Source organism: Onychostoma macrolepis, chromosome 24 (genome assembly GCF_012432095.1).
Source record: "Onychostoma macrolepis isolate SWU-2019 chromosome 24, ASM1243209v1, whole genome shotgun sequence".
NCBI classification, from domain to species: Eukaryota; Metazoa; Chordata; class Actinopteri; order Cypriniformes; family Cyprinidae; genus Onychostoma; species Onychostoma macrolepis.
In genome coordinates this window covers 14,227,850-14,248,429 of record NC_081178.1, presented here as the reverse complement: position 1 = coordinate 14,248,429, position 20,580 = coordinate 14,227,850, and the positions used below count along the sequence as shown (strand labels likewise).

Below are 20,580 nucleotides of genomic sequence, written 5' to 3'. Positions count from 1 at the left end.
TAAGTGGGGGTACACAACAGATTGATGGTTCCTACACCTTTGATTAAACTTAAATATCCTGAACAAATATTGTATATTAAAAGCACGTTAAAGGGAATCTATAAGCATGTAGTAGCAGGATTTTGAGGCTTTTGAATGAGCAGCAGTTGTGTCTTAAACGTTTGGCAGCATTATACCTTAATAACCTCAGTTATAGTATTTAATGGTGTTAGGAGATTAAACTCGATCTGATTATCTCTAGCCTACCACATCGTTTAGCTAAATCTGAGTATTAATATTATCATTACGTATTTCTTATATACTCTCGTATTATTATTTTTTTGTATTGTTTATGTATATTTGATTGTTTTTAATGTATGTTAATAGTTAGTGTTCATAAAAGCTAATGTTACATCAAACTGACATTTGTTCAAGCGTCCTTATAAAAAGAAAAGATTCTGTCAGTAACCGTACACGCACTAAACAGTGTAAATGTGCTACGCAGCAAATATTTTCAACCCAAAACAACTTTCCTAATAAGCCTTTATGGTCATTTAAACCATTTTATATGCCATAAATCCATAACTGGCTAATATCCCGAGCTCGCTAATCATGGCGCATCATACGCCACCACAAAATAAAGCCCACAAATACTCCCTCACAAGCGCTAAACAAAAGCAAACTCCTTCGTTTGGTTTTAGTCAATACGGCCTAGTTTTAAAATCGCCAGCGCGCAGAGAAAACGCAGTTTGCCGGCCTGCCAAAAGAGCCGGACTGCGGCCACCTGTCTGAGACTCCTTCCGCATTTTCCTGCGGCTCCGAGGCAGTGACGTGCGCCTCTGAAGGCGGTGTAATCTCCGGCGGAGCTGGAGGCTGCAGCGCCGCGGAGCGCATCAGACTCGGCCCCTCCCCTCCGCGCTCCGCGGCGGCCCGCCCTGCTCACACAAGAGCCCCGTCTGCTCTCTGCCCGAGTCTGGGGGTGGGAGAAGGAAACCCGTACGGCCTTGGAAACGAAACAAAAAAAAAACACAAAAGGTAGGCCGCTGTGTTTAACAGAATATGAACGTTAATATTTGTTAGATTAGCGTCTGATGCGATATTTTGGAGTGTGAGTGAAATACGTGTTTATCTGTTTGAGAGATTAACGTCGTTGTAATGGCGCGTAGGCCTTTGTTAGCACCGAGCCGCGGCCTTCAGAGGCCTACAGTAGGCCGCGGAGACGACGCTCTCAAGACCCGCTTGACTGATTCAAAAGCAACTACACATTGACCTAATGTTCAAATGCATTACGCAAACTATAACTGTGTTGCAGGTCATATTGAGTGTAATTGTGCGGACACTTAAGTGTTTATTTATGAGTTTTGAGGAATTATTTTAATTTATTCAAAATGGCGATGATCGCGAAAGGGGGCGTGTCTTGTTATTTATAACAGTGGGCGGGGCGTTGTGCTACGCCCTTCACTGTCACAGAAGCGTCAACACTGCATTACAGTATCAGATTATGGGATTCGTGTTTAGCCTGTTTGCCTTACAGCTGCTGTACTAAAAGTATAATAAGGTCATTCCTATTGTGTAGTTATTTTTTTTTTACCTCAGTAGCTTGGAAAATAAATCTGCTTGTGTTGTAATTTAAAGTATTTCTACCTAAGGGTGTACTAGACTTTCAGAAATATCCACTGGTCATGATCAGGTACTTGGATGTATTAATAATTTGATTATTTAAAAAAAATACATTTAAATATGATTTAATGAATTCCATTATGAAGAATTTATTGCAATATAAAATTACATTTTATAATTATTTTCATGTTATGGGCTATAACTGATATAAACGTTGACCATTATTAACATTCTACACAGTTTGTCAAAATAAAATAAAACTAGTGCTGTCAAACGATTAATCACGATTAATCGCATACAAAATAAAAGTTTTTGTTTTCATAATATATGTTTGTGTGTACTGTGTATTTATGTATATATAAATACACACACATACAGTATATGTTTATATTAATATATTATATCTAATATATAAACAGAATATTTCTCTTAAATATATACATGTGTGTGTGTGTGTGTTTATTTATATATATATATATATATATATATATATATACATAACAAACATACACAGTTCAAACACATATTATGTAAACAAAAACCTTTTTATTTTGGATGCGATTAATTGCGATTAATCAATTGACAGCACTAAATTAAACACTACTAACTAACTAAAATCAGTCATTTAAAACACTACAAGTGAATTAAGGCATTACAGTATAATGATGCAAAGTATGAAGGACAGATATTCATTTTGAAATATACTAAATCTTACATTTAACCGTGTTATTAAATTTAAATAAAATTATTTATGATTCTACTCTTAAAAAAGATATATATATTTATTATTTATGCAATATATCAAGACATATATGTGATTGGGATATAAAAATGTACTGCATAATCATTGAATTACTTGAATAAACTGGAATAAATTGCTTTAGTGATGGGAAAGAACTAAATATTCTTACTAAATAATTAGACTTTCATGTTCGTATTGTGTTGATGGGTTTTATTTCCTTTTGCATGTTGTTCCTGTAGGTCTTATATTATGCTGATGACCGGCGGAGACAATGGATGAAGATGTAACGGCTCTCTCTCTCCATTCCCATGAGCCCAAGATCATATTCCATGAGACAGGTAAACAAACAATGACTGATGAAGCCTCCCAGATTGTTGTTTTATGAGTGTAAAGATATGCATGTGTGAATTTATGGGTTCTTCTACATGAAGAGTGCGATGGAGAAGAAGACGAGGTGGTGGTAGAACTGCAGGAGTCGGTTCTCGTTTCTGACGTGGAGGGTGAGAAGATTGTGGTGCACGGCCTTGCCCATGAGGAGCTGGTCATCCAGGAAGCTATCGAGGATGTGGTGGCGGAGTACGTGCCATGCACAGATGAAGACGAAGAGCTTGGCACCATTGCTGTGGAGACCTGTGTGATGTCTCCCGATGATGTGGCTCTGGAGGAGGAAGGACTGCAGGTTGATGTGGTGACTGACGCTCAGGTACAGGAGGATCCTGACACCTGTGGAGACTACCTCATGATCTCTTGTGAGTGGCTTCAGCCAATCAGAATAGAACATTAGTTGGAAAAGATCTGTGGATACACATGCACTGTTGTTTGGCACTTTTTTGTAAGCGAAATCCAGTTATTTTAAAGGGAATCCAAGTGATGGCAAAAGATTTCCTCACATAAATTTCACAACGGGTTCAAGTTTATCCATTGAATTTGCTGTGCTGACTAACAGAAAGCTGCTTGGTTTGGAAGTGACTTCTGTGCTTCATGCATCGCTACACTAGTGACTATAGACAATGGAATTTTTTTTTTTTAAATTTTGCTATATGACACACCTTCAGACTGTATTAAGTCTTGTTGAAAGAATTTTTTTTTCTGATTATTATTATTATTATTATTTGAGATGCAGAATATATTGGTACCATATCAGTTATTGGCCATTTATTATTATTATTATTTATTTTATTGTTTTCTTTTTTTATTAATAATAAAAATGAAATCTTATTTCATTAATATTAATTATATAACTGTGCATGCTCATTTGCTCTAGTTTTACATTTAGATTATATTTGCCATCATCTAAAACTCACTTGAAGTTAATTTAATAATTAACTTAATAATATTAATAATTAGTTTAAAAACATTGTTAAATCTAAACTTTAGCAAATTTCCAAACCATATTATAATATTGTGATGCCTAAATTCACTTTATCATGTATCACTAAAAATAATTGATTGTAGCTGTTAGTGTTTTTGGATTTAATTTGTTTGGATGAAGTAGTATAGAATTTTTACTGGTGTTAACATCAAAATAATTATCAGAATTATCAGAGTTGCAAGAAAAAAAGAGTCAGAATTGTAAGAGAAAATGTTGCAATCACCTTTTTAATTTTTTTTTATCCTGTAGCAGACTACTGTTATTGCTAAAGTTAATGATTTATTAAATACAAGTGCTTTTTATTATATTACTGTTGCTGCGGTTTAAAGCTTCCACTTTGTGTTGAACATGTGGTAAACGTAACGCATGATTTATTTGCTTTATTCTTTACACCATTTAATGATACAGTATGCAGTATGCAAGAACATGGATGTTGCTTGTTTGTCACCGTCGTTTGTCTTGATTTTATTTCAGTGGATGAGACTGGAAAGGTGGTTTCTGATGAGGATGCTAAAGTTACTATTGAGGGCACTTTAGAAGACCCGGAGGATGTGGAGAAGGATGATGAGGGTCAAGAGGTCATCAAAGTGTACATCATCAAGGCTCACCCAGAGGAGGAAGACTTGGGTATGTTAGAACTCTCTTCAAGTCTGCATTACAGAGTTTATTTCAAACACATTTTATTTTAGTGTGTATACAGTGCCCTCCACTAATATTAGCACCCTTGGTAAATACGAACAAAGGCGGCTGTGAAAATAAATCTGCATCGATGATCTTTCATTCAAAAAATCAAAAATTGTAACCTTTCATTGAAGTAAAACAATTGAAAGTGGGGAGAAAAATTAATGATGAAATAAATGTTTTTCTCCAATGCATGTTGGCCACAATTATTGGCACCCCTAGAAATTCTTATGAGTGAAATATTTTTTAGCTCACCAGGGTGATTATGAACATGAAATTGTCCAGCTATGACTTCCTGTTCCAAAGGATTATAAATATAAAGAAAACAAAGGCCAAATTCCCTTAATCATCTATCACAAGGAGTAAAACCAAACAATAAAGTTCTGATGTGCAGAACAAGATTGTTGAGCATCACAAATAGAAAGTGGCTGTAAGACAAAAGCTAAAGCATTGAAAATCCCCATTTCCACCATCAGGGTAACAATTAAGAGGTTCCAATCAACTAAAGATGTTACAAATCTGCCTGGAAGAGGACATGTGTCTATATCGTGTGTCCGTGTGTCCGTCTTTCGGATGAGACGTTAAACCGAGGTCCTGACTCTCTGTGGTCATTAAAAATCCCATGACACTCATCGTAAAGAGTAGGGGTGTAACCCCGGTGTCCTGGCCATATTCCCTCCACTGGCCCTTGTCAATCATGGCCTCCTAATAATCCCCATCCACTTGATTGGCTCTATCTCTCTCTCCTCTCCACCTGTAGCTAGTGCGTGGTGAGCGCACTGGCGCCGTTGTCCTGTGGCTGCCGTCGCATCATCCAAGTAGATGCTGCACACTAGTGGTGGTTGAGGAGAGACACACCCCCAAAAAGTACCCCATGTCCACGGTTAAACGATTCTGGATGAAGAAAATGGTCTCTGATCTCTTATCAGGTTTTCTCCAAACTCTTCAGGCATTATAGGAGAAAACTCAGAGCTGTTACCCTGGGAAAAGGACGTTGCAATAATTGGGTGCCAGTAATTGTGGCCAACATGAACTAGAGAGGATTTATTTCACAATAAGATTTCCCCCCACTTTCAGTTGTTTAACTTCAATGATAGGTTAGAACTTTGTGATTTTTTTTTTTTTTTTTTTTTTTCTGCTGAATGAAAGATCAAAAAAAAAAATGCTTTATTGATAATTTATTTTCACAGCCACCTTTGCTCACATTTACTAAGGGTGCCAATATTAGTGGAGGGCACTGTATATATTTGGTGTTTATTGATTTATGGATAATTTACAGGAGGCACTGTTGACATAGGAGACACTGAGCTTGATGTAGATGAAACCGTGGAGCTGGTGGATCCCTCTGGAATGCCGATAAGAGAAAAGATGGTGTACATGTCTATGGGTGAAGCCAGTCAAAACCAGGATGACATCAGTGAGTCCTGTTACTCTTTGTCGATTTGTTGTGAAAATGTTTTCTCCAACTGATACTATGGGTTTTTCCTCAAACAGATGTGGCTAAAATCACAGATGAGGTCTACATGGAAGTGGTGGTGGGGGGTGAGGACCCTGGAAATGCTCAGCGGACACTTGACAATGCATCGCTCAGCAAAGACTTCATGCCTGTGGCTTGGGCAGCTGCTTACAGTTAGTCAAACACACACACATTTTTCAGGTTATATTCAAAAGTTGCATTGTGCAGTTTTTTCCACAATCAATATTTATCACAATAATTGTGTGCAGTTTGTTATAAAGGAATATGCACGTGACCTATTATTCTCCTAAATTATGTCTATTAAATCATTTGTACTTTTTTTAATTCGTTTGAGTAATTTGATGATCATTTATTTAAACTGATAAATTGACAGGCTTCCTAATAGACTTGGAGTCTTTATGCCAACAACCAAATTCGTCACTGAGATGAGTTGTAGTTTATTAATCGAACCCTTTGTAATCTTCTTTAATCTGCAATATAGGATGGCTTCTCATTATAACCTTTAAATATGGTGTAATGTCTGTCAGGTGGGGAGGAGAGTGAAAGCTGTGAGAACAGGAATGGAGCAGCAAGTGCTTTACTGCACGTTGATGAGTCTGATATGATCGAAAGACTCGGTCGTCAGCGAAGCAAGAACAAGAGCAAAAAACGCTCTGAACTTCGCCACGTTCAGACAGGTAGATCTCTTCTACATTTTAATTGTCAGTGTTTGTTATATTTTCTTGGATTTAATTATGTTCATCACATTTAAATATACATTTTAAATATAAAATATTTTATTTTATTAAATAATATTACCATTCAAAAGGTCAGTGTTTTTTTTTTAATTAAAGAAATTAATACTTATTACTTTTAATACTTACATTGTTGCAAAAGGTTTGTATTTCAAAACAAATGTTTTGAAATTCAGCTTTGCTATCATAAATTACATTTTAAAACCGAATACTGTTTTTTGCTTAAATCGTGATAATTTCATAATATTACTGTTTTTGTATTTTAAAAGCATTAAAATACTTAAAATTTTTGTATTTTAAAAGCATTAAAAAAAAAAAATCTTATAGACTGTACAACTTTCAACTGTAGCATATATGTGACCCTGGACCACAAAACCAGTCATAAGTGTAATTTTTTAAAATTTTATTTAGATTTACACATCAATGGAAATAGGACAATATTTGGCCGAGATAAAACTATTTGAAAATCTGGAATCGGAGGGTGCAAAAAAATCCAAATATTGAGAAAATCACCTTGAAGTTCTTAGCAATGCATATTACTTAACAAAAATGAAGTTTTTGATATATTTACAGTAGGAAATTTACAAAATATCTTCATGGAACATGATCTTTACTTAATATCCTAATGATTTTTGACATAAAAGAAAAATCAATCACTTCGACCCATACAATGTATTGTTGGCTGTTGCTACAAATATAGCCGTGCTTCCAGGGTCACCTATTATATTCATTTTGGTTTACTTTTTCAACTTTAGCAATCATTATTGGACCCTACGGCCAGCCTCTTACAGTGTACCCTTGTATGCTATGTGGGAAGAAGTTCAAGTCGCGTGGTTTCCTCAAGCGCCACACCAAGAATCACCATCAGGATGCCGTAAACCGAAAGAAATATCAGTGCACGGACTGCGATTTCACCACTAACAAAAAAGCCAGTCTCCACAACCACATGGAGATCCACACCCTCAGCAGTAAAGCCCCATTTGAGTGTGAAGTCTGCGGAAAAGAGTTTCACCAGCAGGCGGCGCTGTTCTCCCACCGTCTGCAGCACCACCACCGAGAATCCAAGCTTCAGATCCCGCCATCCACCACCAAAATGCACAAATGCAAGTTCTGCGAATATGAGACGGCAGAACAAGGACTTCTAAACCGACACCTTCTCGCCGTTCACAGCAAGAATTTCCCGCATATCTGCGTGGAGTGTGGGAAGGGTTTCCGGCATCCTTCAGAGCTGAAAAAACACATGAGAACCCACACCGGCGAAAAACCGTACTCCTGCCTTTACTGTGACTACAAATCAGCCGACTCATCCAACTTAAAGACGCACATTAAGACCAAGCATAGCAAAGAGATGCCCTACAAGTGTGACCGCTGTTTCCAGACGTTTGCCGAACCTGACGAGCTGTTCCAACACGCACTGACACACGAGGAGGCCAAAACACACCAGTGCACCCACTGTGACCATAAAAGCTCCAATTCCAGTGACCTGAAGCGCCACATCATTTCAGTTCACACCAAAGACTATCCACATAAATGTGAAGTCTGTGGAAAAGGCTTCCACCGGCCATCCGAGCTCAAAAAGCACTCGGCCGCTCATAAGGCCAAGAAGTTACACCAGTGCAGGCATTGCAATTTCAAAATCGCTGATCCGTTTGTTCTCAGTCGGCATATTTTGTCAGTGCACACCAAGGAGCAGCAGGCGTTTCCTGACAAAAAGGGTCTTAAGAAGACGTTTGGACTCGGTGCTCATGGAGGTAAGAGAATTTTGGGCAGTGCCAGTTTGTCCAAGGGCCACCGGGAGCGCCGGGTGTACCAGTGCCAGTATTGCGACTACAGCACGGGCGACGCATCTGGTTTCAAGAGGCATGTGATCTCCATTCACACCAAAGACTATCCTCACCGATGTGACTTCTGCTCGAAAGGCTTCCGCAGACCGTCAGAGAAGAATCAGCATATAATGCGGCATCATAAAGACCTAATGCCTACCATGTGACCTTTGCAATCAGAAACCCATTAAGGAAAGCTCTGTTTCGGTGTAGCTGTAGTCTTCAGGCCCGTTGGAAAGCCAACAGTAAGTGTAAGAAAATAGAGAGAAAAGCAACCATCTAATGTGTCCAGTTGCAAGTTACACTGCTCGTCAATGTTCTGAAGACACATTTTTTTTTAAAAGTTTAATTAACCATGCTTGATCAGCTGACCAGCTTTAGATTAATGCGAAAATAGATAAACTTGCATACTAATCCATCAAGGGTGGATGACATACATGCCGTGAAGTTTTGTGTTGGAGCGTCTGGTTATGAATTTGAATTATGACTCCTTTATTGCATGTTACACAAAACATGTTTGAACCGCTTTGGTGATTGTTGCGTGTTTGTGCACATGCGTTGACAAGTACAAATGTTTTGGGAATAGCCTTGAAGACGTCCGTTGTCATTAAACTACGGTGCTAATGCTTTATCGACCAGCTTCAGATGGGCAGAATGTTTAATTAAAGTGAACTGAAAAATGCCATGGCCGCTAAAAATTAGTTTTAATTTGAGGAAAAATAAAATAAAAATTGCTGTTCAGACCAGATATAGGCTTTTGGGAAACCCTTCTTTTATTTTGGTTCTCTGAATAAAATGCATCAACAACATTGGTGCATTAATTTACTAATAACAGCAGTTATTTAATAAAGAAAATCAGTTTAATGTAGGACACGGTTTCTTGGTAACATTTCCAATAAAAATCATATTGCAAATAGTACTCGACTCTCAAGAGATCTTGAGGTTTAATCAAAGTGTGCAGACATTAAATCAGGCCGAATGGCTGGTTAATCTAAATTTATTTTAATTTAGACGCTAGTATGTTTGTGTATATCTTGAATGTGGCCGTTCGGCTTTTGGTCTGTTTGTTGTAAAACTCACCCTTGAATTATTACTATTATTATTATTATTATTATTATTATCAAGACATTTAGGGTAAATTTTATTTTTTACACAGATACTGAAAATGTATAATTTGGAATAAAGAGATTCTAAAAAAAAAAATGTTATGTTATGTGTATATGAAATATTTGTAAATACAGAAGTAATAAACAGTATTTTGTGTCCAAGATGTTTATTTATTTATTATATTTTTGATTATGAAATGCAAATGGATAATCTGTATAAATCACACCAACGTTTGTCATTTGTAAACCAATTTTAATCTAACAGCAGTAAACGAAACCATCAGAGACAAAAATGAAAAAGCACTGTTTATAAAAATTTGTTTACAGGAATCCCATATCAGTCATGAAACATGTTTGATACATTCACAGGGGAGGGGGAGAAATCACACTTCAATACAGAAACATCAAAAACTGAGTTCAATTTATTAAAATGCATCATTTGGATCAGCTCTGTAGTTGCAAATTGGTTTGTCATTGTGAGCACAACATAAAGAAAAACTGATGTTTCCATACAAAATAACAAAAAAAAGATGAAAACCAAGCAGACAGAAGGCCAGCAAATTCACATCTGTTTTTAGGTGAAATGATCGGACCAGCAGAAGTTGTCTTTGTCTTTCTTTGGTCTTTTGGTCGAGACGCTTAGGCAGCCGAGCATTCTCCTGTAGAACAGCAGGCATAAAGTTAGCAAAAATTTCATCAATATAAGCAACATTGTGGATTGATTAAACCTTAAAATGTACCATTTGATGGCAGTATAGCAATGTTTTCCCCAAGGATGCCGGTGTCTAGAGAGAACTGCCTGAACTTCTCCCTCAAGTCATCAGAAATTTCTGAGGTACGACCTGTTAATGATATTCGATGTCTGTTTAGCGTTTATTCATTAAAACGTTACTAAATTGTGTCATTTGGACAAATCGAGCTCTTACTGTAGAGTTTGTTGAGAACCTCAGAAACATCTCCCTTGGTCTTGATGGTGTGAACGAGAGCGTACTCATCAAATTTGGCATCAACCACACGCATGTCGTTGTCATTTCCCCAACCTGAAGAAAAAATTAATAAATTGAACACGTTTAGGCCAAAGGAACAACAATCTGACCATTAGCTGAAGCAAAAGAAAGATGACTTACGCTGGCTGAAGAAAACAAAACGTCCTGGAGTCTCGGTTTTCTTGGCGAGGTGTGTCATTCTCCAGCAGGAACCATCACTCCTGAGGAACAAATGTTATTCTTTTGTAATTATGAGAATATTTATCAAAACTCTTCTCTTTGAATACTAAAGCTAGTTTGAGCTTACTTCAGATTAGTGTAACTGAGATCAAGGTCTCCGTCCATGGTAGGCACCAGCATGGCAGTTCCCATCTTCATGTCATCCTTGTGACTGACAAACCATTTTGCGTTTGTAGCAAAGCCAATGAGATACCACTTTCCTCCCATCTGCAAAGAATATAACTATTTTAGACCAACGCTCTGAAAAATAAAGATTTCAAAATGTTTTTTTGGTTCCCTAAAGAGCCTTCACTTCTTAAAAGAACGTTTTTTTCTTACTGCTAAGAACATTTTAATAATCTAAAGAACCTTTTTACACTATGAAGAATGGAAAGATTTCATGGAAGGTTCTTCATGCAACCATTAATGTAATTAAAGAAGAAATAACCTACCCTGAGAATATCCCTAAAACTTACTGATAGTTACTATTTTGGAAATTATAACGCGTTAAATTACTCCGTTACTAAAAAAGTAATCAAATTAAAGTAACGCGTTACTAAGTAATGCGTTACTGCCCAACACTGCTGATAGCACGCAGATGCTTTAGTATTTTACAGTAAAACTGCAAGGTAAATGCCTGTAGCCTATATTTTAGTTTTTACCTTTTCCAGGTCGAAGTCAGTCATGGGCATGACATCAGCAGAAGCGAACACTGCACAGAGCAGAACGCACAGCATCTTCAAAACGACAGTCATCGTGCTGTAGAAGTGTAGGCTCTCTCTCTGTATGCAGTTTAGAAGGCAAAGTTGGCTGTGTAGAGGAGACGAAAGGCAGCCCCTGTTTTATCCTCAGATTTGAGCCCCCCCCCCAAACCCTCCTTCCTTGAGTCCCTCCCACCTCCGAAGACACAGCAGGAATGATAATTACAGTCGTTATACAACTTGCAACAGGCACGTGTGGATTTTTCCAGGTATATGTGGGTGTTTGAGGGTATTTTTGAAGATTTTTATGATACTGATGTCCCTGTTTGGCTTTTATGCAATACATGTGTCTTATTGCTCATGCATGCTGCATTTATTTGACCAAAATACAGTAATAATGTGAAATAGTATGATTCAAAACAACTGTTTAAACTCTATTTTAATATACTTTCAAATGTAATTTATTCTTGTGATGGCGAAGCTGAATTTTCTCCAGTCTTCAGTGTCACATGATCCTTCAGAAATCATTCTAATATGCTGATTTGCTGCACAAGAATCATTTTTTATTATCAACAGCATTGAAACAGAAATGTTTTGTAACGTTATAAATGTATTTACTGTCACTCTTGATCAGTTTAAAACATGCTTGCTGAATAAAAGTTCTTACTGACCCCAAACTTTTAAATGGTAGTGTAGATTGAAGATAAGTCCATTTGACAAAAACAAAAACAAAGTGTTTTTAGTAAAATGTAATGCAAAATATCGAAATGCATTGTATCCAAATCAAGCTCTTGTGCAGGCTTTCATTTCTGTGTTAGATGTTTTTCCAAAAGAAAATGATTACGGGGTTTATTGTTTTGTTTTTTGGAATGTTGGATATATAACATGTTTACCCCTTGAGTTGTGTAACTCTGAAAGGGTGGGCAGGCAGAGTCTTGTTTTGAGAGTTACATCACAAACCACACTAACTTCATCAAGATGCCTTTTCCTTGTTTTATAAGTATAATTTTAGTCACATCTAGAATTGCTTGAGGAATATTGCCACTTTTCGATTCTTATTAGCAAAGATTTAACCCAAACAAATGAAAGATTAGGAGAATGTGCTTTCTTCAATATCTATTGGTTTATACTGAATGCTATTGTTCATGATCAAACTAGAAAATGTCATTTTAAACACACAAAACCTTAAAATTATAAAATAACTTTATTGGTGCAATTCTTAGCACAATGCTTTCTCACAGTGCTCACAAGATGCTGGCCCGTCAGTCTTAGGTTAGATCTGGTGGACAAAGCAATTATAGTGTTGTTAGTTTGTTAGGCAAAAATAGAGATATTACAAAATTATACAGTTTCTTTGCGTTACAAAACCTAATTTAAGTTATGCAAGTTTAGCAACACATGCCTTAAAACCAGAAAACGTGATTCTAACACAAGCAGGAGATTGTCCAAATTGTTCGGATTGGCTCCTTTTGTAGGATGAAAAAAATTATTTCAGCCAATCAGTAATGTTGCCTGACACCAAGCAACTTGCGAATCTTTAGCGAATCGGTTCGTTTAAATGATTCACATGAATCAGTTCGCAGAACTCCTCGCGCGGGATTTTACGTGTTATTACACATAGTGAAATAAATAATCAGTTGAACATTTTTATGACTCTGTATTCGAATACTTTTTATGTTGTATCAGGGTTTTCCATTACTGTCGAGTATTTATATAGGCTCTGCGAATCGGTTCATTTGAATCGTTACAAAATAACGACTCGTGCGCCAATATGACATTAGAATCAGCAGTGCGATGTTTAAAATGTAACAGTTATTAAATTACTTAATATACATGTCGTTCTGTAAATCCCAGTTCATTACACATTACACATAAGCCGATGTAAAAACAAACAAATGTAACTAGCTCTTACCCAGGACCTTTTCTGTTGACTCGCAGAACCCTGGAAAAGAGTCTCGAGTTAAAAAAAACAGAAACAGTGTTTATCAGCTGTTTTATTATAATTTGTCCATTGTCTCACCATAGTCAGGATACTGGAAAATGACGTCCAATCCCAAATTAAATGTCTTTGCACGATCCTCAAATTTATCCACTATATTATCAGGCACTTCACTGGACCGTCCTTTCAAAAGAAATAAAGTTTTGATTAAAACAGTGCTCTTTTCTACAGTGGTGCCATTGTGACACTAAAGAATGGGTTTGAGAAGTTTAAAATAGAGACTGTAACACCTACCATACAGTTTCATGGTAATTTTCCCAGCTCTTTTAAAAACCAACGTAGCGTAGGAGCTGTAGTCTGTCTCAAGCACCATTATGTCCACATTCTCAGCAGGTCTCTTACCTGCATAAAGAATTTGACATTACTGAATGCCAATGTTTAAAAATATGTTTTACATTATAAACAATAAAATTACACACACACACACACACACACACACAAAACATGGTATTTGGACAATTTCTGGTCGTCAAACTTAGTGGAACTCTCTTACTGAGTGAACCTGATGGGTATGAAAACAAAAATTGTATCTATATAGCATCATTTATAGCATTATAGCATCATTTGCAAATATATTGTTGTAAATGCAATGACATATATATATATATATACTCTAAGTGTGTCTAAATTGTTCAAATACATGCTGGATCTAATGTTTTTGTCCACAGAAACACTTTATTTTAGTGTCCTTCAAATGAATGTTACATGCGCTTTAGTAACAGCAGTTCTATCATGACAACTCACTGATGATTTTAGCATGGTAATGGATATGACAATGTTAATGCATTTGGTCTTGGCTGTAAGAGCCGAAATGATCTCCCCATGAAATCAAAGTCTAGGAACTCTCACAAAACAATAAAAATAATCTGGAGAAAAGATCTCCAAAAAGAGCAAATGACAACACCTTGTCCAAACCTCTCTCCTTGCTCATTTATGACCCCTCTCTCCCTTTCCCCTCTGAATTGGAACTGAAGTTAATTGGATTCTCGTTGTTTATTTATAAAATTGGCACGATACATTTTTACCTGATAAGTAAATTGCTATATTTTATTTATTCTGGAAAACATACTTTTTGTATGAGTGAGCAAGTGGCAACCAACTTAAAGGTATTAGTTGACTCTGCATCCTCTGACTAAACTCAGAACTCAGTGATTGAGAGACCCGCACTGGCCACGCGAGGCCCTAAGCGATACTGGGTCCCTAATGAACGAATAGTTGAAATCATGGGATGTCCAGATGAATTAAATATCAAAATTTATACATAACCAATATTTGTGATCAGTTTTAATTAGAAATGCAGTCTAAATTTAATGATCACTTAAAATTGGAGTCAGATTAAACACAGAGCTAGACTAAAATTTAAACTAAATCCTGATAAATTAAGTGAACTTTGCAGAAGCACAAGTAAAAGACCTACACACATTATATCTTCACATATATAATAACCCATAGCAGATCTATACAGGTGGAGCTGGGGAAGGTGGAGGGTTTCAGAGGAACTCTGAAAGCATGCTGCGAAGTGCTCTAGTGAATGCTAACCTGCCATTTAAATGTAAAGCAGTAAGCTCATTGGCTGCGTATACAACATGAACCAATCAGCTTGTGCCAAGTAGTTTAATGCTGTGAATATCATCAGTACGACCCATAAGCCTGCCATTCTAGAGTTTCATGAAAGAACTTGGCATTAAAGTTTTTGCATAATTATCTAACATTAAACCAAACCCTAATCATAACCCTATAGTATGTTAAGTAAGTGCATTATCCCACTTATACCATGGTCATTTGCCAGCATTGACAAATTAAAGCTGTTAATGATGTTTGGAGTGCAATATTTTACCAGAAGGGTAAAAATTACGACAGCTATGAATTGTTAGCGCTAGCATTCTGTCCGTTTCAAATCAGACACAGAGATGAAATAGTGCGGTAAGAGCACATTTATTGATTACTTTGAATTATAGCAGTTATTTGAATAAATTAATCGATCGACAGAGAAAGAGATGACAGTTGTGTGTGCAATTTTACCACGATTTTACCAGGAATATAATGTAGCGATCTACTATCTAAGCGTTGACAACAAGTTTCTGTGTGTGTGTGCATGTGATGTGTTTGGGTTTGAGTGCATCAATTAAAGCAGTGCATTAATATAGAACAGTGATTAAACTAACTTGGAACTACTTGTGCATTAAACGGTTTTAATGCATACCTGCCAGCCAATCAGTACCGAGTATTCAGACAGGCCATGGTATAATTAATATTACTTGAGTCAGTACTTTTTTTTTTTAAATCTTTAAAATGACTTGTGAAGATTATGAAATCTATTTCATCTATTGCATACTAATTGTCAGTCCAGGTCAGGGAGCATTTCACAATAAAGAAAAGCCATCAGTTTAGATAGTGGTATGAATGACTTTGAACCCTGGTCTGGTGGTCAGTGCAGTTCAGTCAGCACCAGATACCTACCTTTGAGAAACAGCTGGCCAGGGGTCTTTGTAGTTCTCATGTAATTCTGCTTGATTTCCCAGCATTCAAAATTGCTAACATTGGGAAAAAGCACAGTGGATGAGTAAAATATTATATATATATATAATTTACATTTCTTAGTGATTTAAATAAAAGGGAAAATGTCCATGTAAAATAATTATTTTGACAAAGCAAGCTGCATCTTGACCATCCAATGCTTTTGCTTACACCAGCTGTAATTATATGAAAGTCTTTACAAGTTGCCAAAGGGGACTTTCTTAAAGTTGCATAAGAAATCATGGTCTACCTGTGCAATTTAGTAGGCTAACACTCACAATATGGTATACTATCATCATATTTCAAAGAAATTCTCAAAATATTGTTTCGGAATGCTTGATTTATTAGTATTAGAAGCATTTTATTGCCTGATGAACTTGTAATGCCTCAATTTTCCATGTAGATTTTCATAAAGTGTTTTCTTTTTTTTTTCAGAATAGTGGAATTAAGAATACATCCAAACTACACTTTAAATAGTTTCTTTTATTGCACTTTATCTGTTTTGTCTGTATAGATTTCAATTACAATACATATCATTAAAGGCCATTTTCTTATTTTTCTCCTAAACTGAGCCAATCTCCACTTCAGTAGCACTTACACCAAACATTACAGTTTTATTCTTATCTTTAATCTGAAGGTTTTTACAGAGGGGTTGTATGTATATTTTGTTTGATTTTAAACAACATTTAATTCCTAAAAAATTGTGAACATATGGGATTTTTCTGGACGTTGACAAAAATTTCATTTTTAAAAAGCGATAAAAAGAGATATCCGAAATCCCCTCCGTAAAAAAAACTCAGTCAGTAAAACGAAACAAGAATTTTAAACCTGGCTTTATCCAATGTTCAGATTTTTGCTCTAGAATTGTATGCAATTTGGTGCATATTTAATCAGATAATACCTCATTTGCATATGTAAACATAACATACCAGAAAAATTGTAATGCAAAAAAAAAGGTGTTTGCAGTTCTTAATGTAATCAATAACCTGGGAAGTATGGTGATATCTGTTTTTTTTTTAACCCTATTCACTTGGGACTTCCTGCCCTCTCATAACCTAAAGTAATTAAGGTAATGTGGCCAATATTTGGATAAATCGAACTATATCATAAAGTGAACTGATCAGTTGGCAAGTGAGTGAAATGCTCCCCCTTGTGGCTTAAACAGTACTCACAGTTTCCTCACAGTGCTCACCGACACCTTGTCACCAGTGACAGTCCAAGTGGCAGTCGTGCTCTCCACTTTGAAGCCGGTCTCCAGAAGATTTTTACACCGTGATGCTACAGTAAGAAGGTACCACTTCCCACTCATCTAGAGACAATGGGTTTTTAATCGGTGTAAAACCATAAACTGTGCGCGTGCATTTATGAAAAAATATATCTGTTGAAACAACATTGGGCAAGATAAATGGCCTATCAAAAGACCCCATGAATAATAGGCCTACAATTTCACTCATAGCCTATAAAATGATGCGCCTTTTTTATTCAGTGTGCCAAAACGAATGAACTTGATTGCTATGACATGAAGGATGTTGAAATATACCTGATCAATGTTGATGTTCTGACCTGGAGCTAGTTTTTCAATAGCCTGTTCTGCCTCGGATTTCTTTGGCTTCGGTGGTGTTGGTTTAAAGCGTGCTCTTCGTGCCTCGGCAAGCTCCCAGAAACCGAGCCACGCGAGCACAAAGAACAAACTCAGCCAGAAGCGAATCATGAAATCGGTTGTTTTTAACTTGTTGCTTAACTGAAACGCTTTATACCCCAGTCTTCCCCAACAGCTCTGTTAGAAGTTTGCTAATAAGAGCCGGTCGTCTGTCCAGTGTTGCCAAATACAGTTTAGGATGATGACCCTCTACTCAGGTTTATCATTAACTCATCAACAAACACACACAAACACACATTTCTGACAATGTTCACTTTAATACAACCTGATATGTCATTTACAATCTTTTTTTAGTGTGTGCATTATCCGATTTCAATGCATTTAAAAATACAAGATAATAATGCAACATTACAGTACACAGGAACTTAATAACACCTTCTTGTGGGACGTTTAATCGACCACACTCTTAAAAATAACGTTTTTTTTTTTTTTTTTTTATTGCCATCTGGTTCCAATAAGATCCTTTAACTTCCCTTCCAATAGGTTCTTTACAGTGGAAAGAGTTCTTTAGAATTTTAAAATGGTCTTTACACTAAGAAAAAAAATTGTTCTTTTAAGAACTATTCATAGAAAGGTTCTATAAGGAATCAAAACCTCCACTGCTGCTAAAAAACCCTTTGAAAACTTAATTTTTAAGAGTGCACTTTTCCTAAAACGCATGCAAACTTTTATTTTTTCCACCATAAACAACTGTAACTCCTAGCATACCACAGTGGACATGTGTTATTCAAATGCTATTTGTTTTCTTTATTTGCATGGAATAACTGTAAATGCAGAGTTTTTTTTTTTTGCTGGATGTCTCTACATTATTTCTCTCTGGGCTTAAAGTTTAGAGCAACGCTGTTGATGCAGAATCGCTGGCCAGTCGGATCTGGACCATCATCAAAGACGTGTCCAAGATGGGCATCACACTATAAAATAAAATGACATGTTATAATGGTATCTGGCAACCTGCAAAGAAAAGTGGAATTTTTACAAGGGTTTCCAAAAAAGCCAACACAGTGATTGAACCGGCTGACATCATTTTCCTGCACTCACATGTTTGCAGATAACCTCTGTTCCCGTGCTACCTAGTGAGTTGTCAGGGCGACGGACAATGTTGGCGTGACTCTCGTCTTTTTCCCATGTCCCGTGAGCCTCATAGAAGGACGGCCAACCAGTTCCTGAATCATATTTCGCTTCTGAGCTGTTGGAGCCAAAGGCAAAATTGTATTTATAATTGCAAGTTTTAATTTATGATTTATAATAATAGATTTTTAATATTTACTTTATATTTTTAATATTAACTGTAATCATTTTGTTCTTTTGTTGCTTTTCATAACTGTAAAAATGTAAAAGTGTCAGCATGTCTTTGAGGAGAATGTCTTTGTCTTTGAGAGACACAATTTTAATTGTATTTTGATTTAGGTTTTTAAAATTCTTACCCAAAAAGAGGGGAGTCACAGCAAACACAGTGGTACATGCCCACCTCATTGTGATTCAAGTAGATACCACTGAATGGCTATAAAATAAAAAGTGTGTACTTATTTATTTATTTTTTCTCAAAGATATATTAAAGTATCCAGAAAATTGTGTGAGCTATATTATTTGAGTTACCAAATGAGCTACTTTAAACATTATTATTGCTTTGTTAACTTACCACCTCTGTGCCTTTTTCTCTTGTAACAACATACTGTTCTGGAGTCAGCTTCCTCTGCCAATCTGTGGACTGGTCATAACGTGTCAGTGACTGCAAACCTGTATAAACAGCCATAAATGCAATACATTTTTTTGTTCCAACACATATGTCTTAATAATGGATAATATACTAACCTCACAATTTGTAAAGAATTGTTACAAATAAAAATCCAAGTGTTTCTTCCTTAAAACCTTTCTCTAATGAAAATGTTTCAAACAAAAATGTCTTGAGAATATTGTTTTAATTAGTAGAAATTTTACATTCTATCATATTTGTTTTGCAAAATAACAAAGTTAGGTCTTTAATGACATCACTCTCTAGGCAGTGAAATCATTTCTGTTGAGAAAACATCAACACAAACATGAATTTGATGAGATTTTGAGATGTTTTGTGGTATTAGTCAAAAAATCGAATAAATCGGTGTTATAGGCTACTATCTAATAAGGTCAAACATACTATTATATCTAAAATTGTACATTTCTTTTTTGATTTTGAGTAATTTCCGGCGTCAGTGCTGAGAGTATTATTATTATTATTATTAATTATTTTACTTATTTAATTGAACATGCATCTCAGAAACTTTTGCAGGCCTTTCTCAAAAGCCAACACCGTGTTTGAGTAATCAGGTCACGCATGCATGTTCTGAGCTACATGACTAGAATAACTGCACTTTGCACCGACTTACTAGATAACGAAATTGAATTGCACAAAATAATTACAATAGAAAGAATATCCTGAGGTACTTCATTTGTAAACACAATATAGATCGAGGATTTAAAAAATCCATACCCGTCGATGTAGACACCAGCCGAATCCCTACAAGTATCCTCTTCTGAGGCAAAATTGATTTGACAGTCGCTCCGTTGGAAACGATGGAGGAGAAGCGAATTAGAAAACGCGACATTTTTCTCGACATATTATTTCATGCAGTGGCCTGACTTTCTCCACTATTAGTTCACATAAGCTACTCCAAAAGACTGAAAAGAAGCTGAATTGAGCTCAGTGGTCTGCATTCCCCCCCTCACAGCTCGAGCAGCGGAAACCGGTCACAATTCAGACTTTATGGGTCACGGTCGACTGACTGAAACTGATCAAACTTTGCACCTCTTGTCAATGGACTAACCGCATCATGCACGTCGAAGTTTATAAAATTGTGATTTTTGGGTTCCTTGTTTTTTATCTTATCGGAATGTTTTCCACTTATCATATTTCATCTCAGACTTTGACCTTGATATGGGAGAGAAACGCGTTCCGCCTTCTTCAACCGGTTATTACAGTCAGAGACA

General features: G+C 36.3%; 4 protein-coding genes across 4 annotated transcripts; 1 reads left to right on the top strand and 3 right to left on the bottom strand.

Annotated features, from left to right (window-relative positions):
* The first annotated feature begins 681 nt into the window (after positions 1–681).
* On the top strand, positions 682–9,696 carry zfx (zinc finger protein X-linked). The gene is made up of 8 exons (XM_058765807.1): positions 682–1,014; positions 2,581–2,679; positions 2,773–3,090; positions 4,188–4,340; positions 5,674–5,811; positions 5,889–6,023; positions 6,399–6,548; positions 7,361–9,696. The coding sequence occupies exons 2-8, from the start codon at positions 2,613–2,615 to the stop codon at positions 8,593–8,595; spliced, it is 2,196 nt and encodes a 731-aa protein (XP_058621790.1). The 5' UTR covers positions 682–1,014; positions 2,581–2,612; the 3' UTR covers positions 8,596–9,696.
* A 242-nt stretch (positions 9,697–9,938) lies between these two features.
* Positions 9,939–11,574, bottom strand: LOC131533472 (lipocalin-like). Its single transcript, XM_058765808.1, has 6 exons — positions 11,402–11,574; positions 10,828–10,967; positions 10,662–10,741; positions 10,461–10,574; positions 10,275–10,376; positions 9,939–10,193 (listed from the first exon to the last, which is right to left on the bottom strand). Exons 1-6 carry the CDS (start codon positions 11,492–11,494, stop codon positions 10,174–10,176), a joined length of 549 nt encoding a protein of 182 aa, XP_058621791.1. The 5' UTR covers positions 11,495–11,574; the 3' UTR covers positions 9,939–10,173.
* Positions 11,575–12,625: 1,051 nt separating this feature from the next.
* c8g (complement component 8, gamma polypeptide) lies at positions 12,626–17,797 on the bottom strand. Its single transcript, XM_058765353.1, has 7 exons — positions 17,497–17,797; positions 17,129–17,265; positions 15,900–15,973; positions 13,674–13,781; positions 13,461–13,562; positions 13,353–13,382; positions 12,626–12,719 (listed from the first exon to the last, which is right to left on the bottom strand). The coding sequence occupies exons 1-7, from the start codon at positions 17,665–17,667 to the stop codon at positions 12,709–12,711; spliced, it is 633 nt and encodes a 210-aa protein (XP_058621336.1). The 5' UTR covers positions 17,668–17,797; the 3' UTR covers positions 12,626–12,708.
* Positions 17,798–17,853: 56 nt separating this feature from the next.
* Positions 17,854–20,486, bottom strand: msrb2 (methionine sulfoxide reductase B2). Its single transcript, XM_058765354.1, has 5 exons — positions 20,084–20,486; positions 19,256–19,353; positions 19,041–19,117; positions 18,655–18,802; positions 17,854–18,527 (listed from the first exon to the last, which is right to left on the bottom strand). Exons 1-5 carry the CDS (start codon positions 20,208–20,210, stop codon positions 18,423–18,425), a joined length of 555 nt encoding a protein of 184 aa, XP_058621337.1. The 5' UTR covers positions 20,211–20,486; the 3' UTR covers positions 17,854–18,422.
* Between the last annotated feature and the right edge of the window lie 94 nt (positions 20,487–20,580).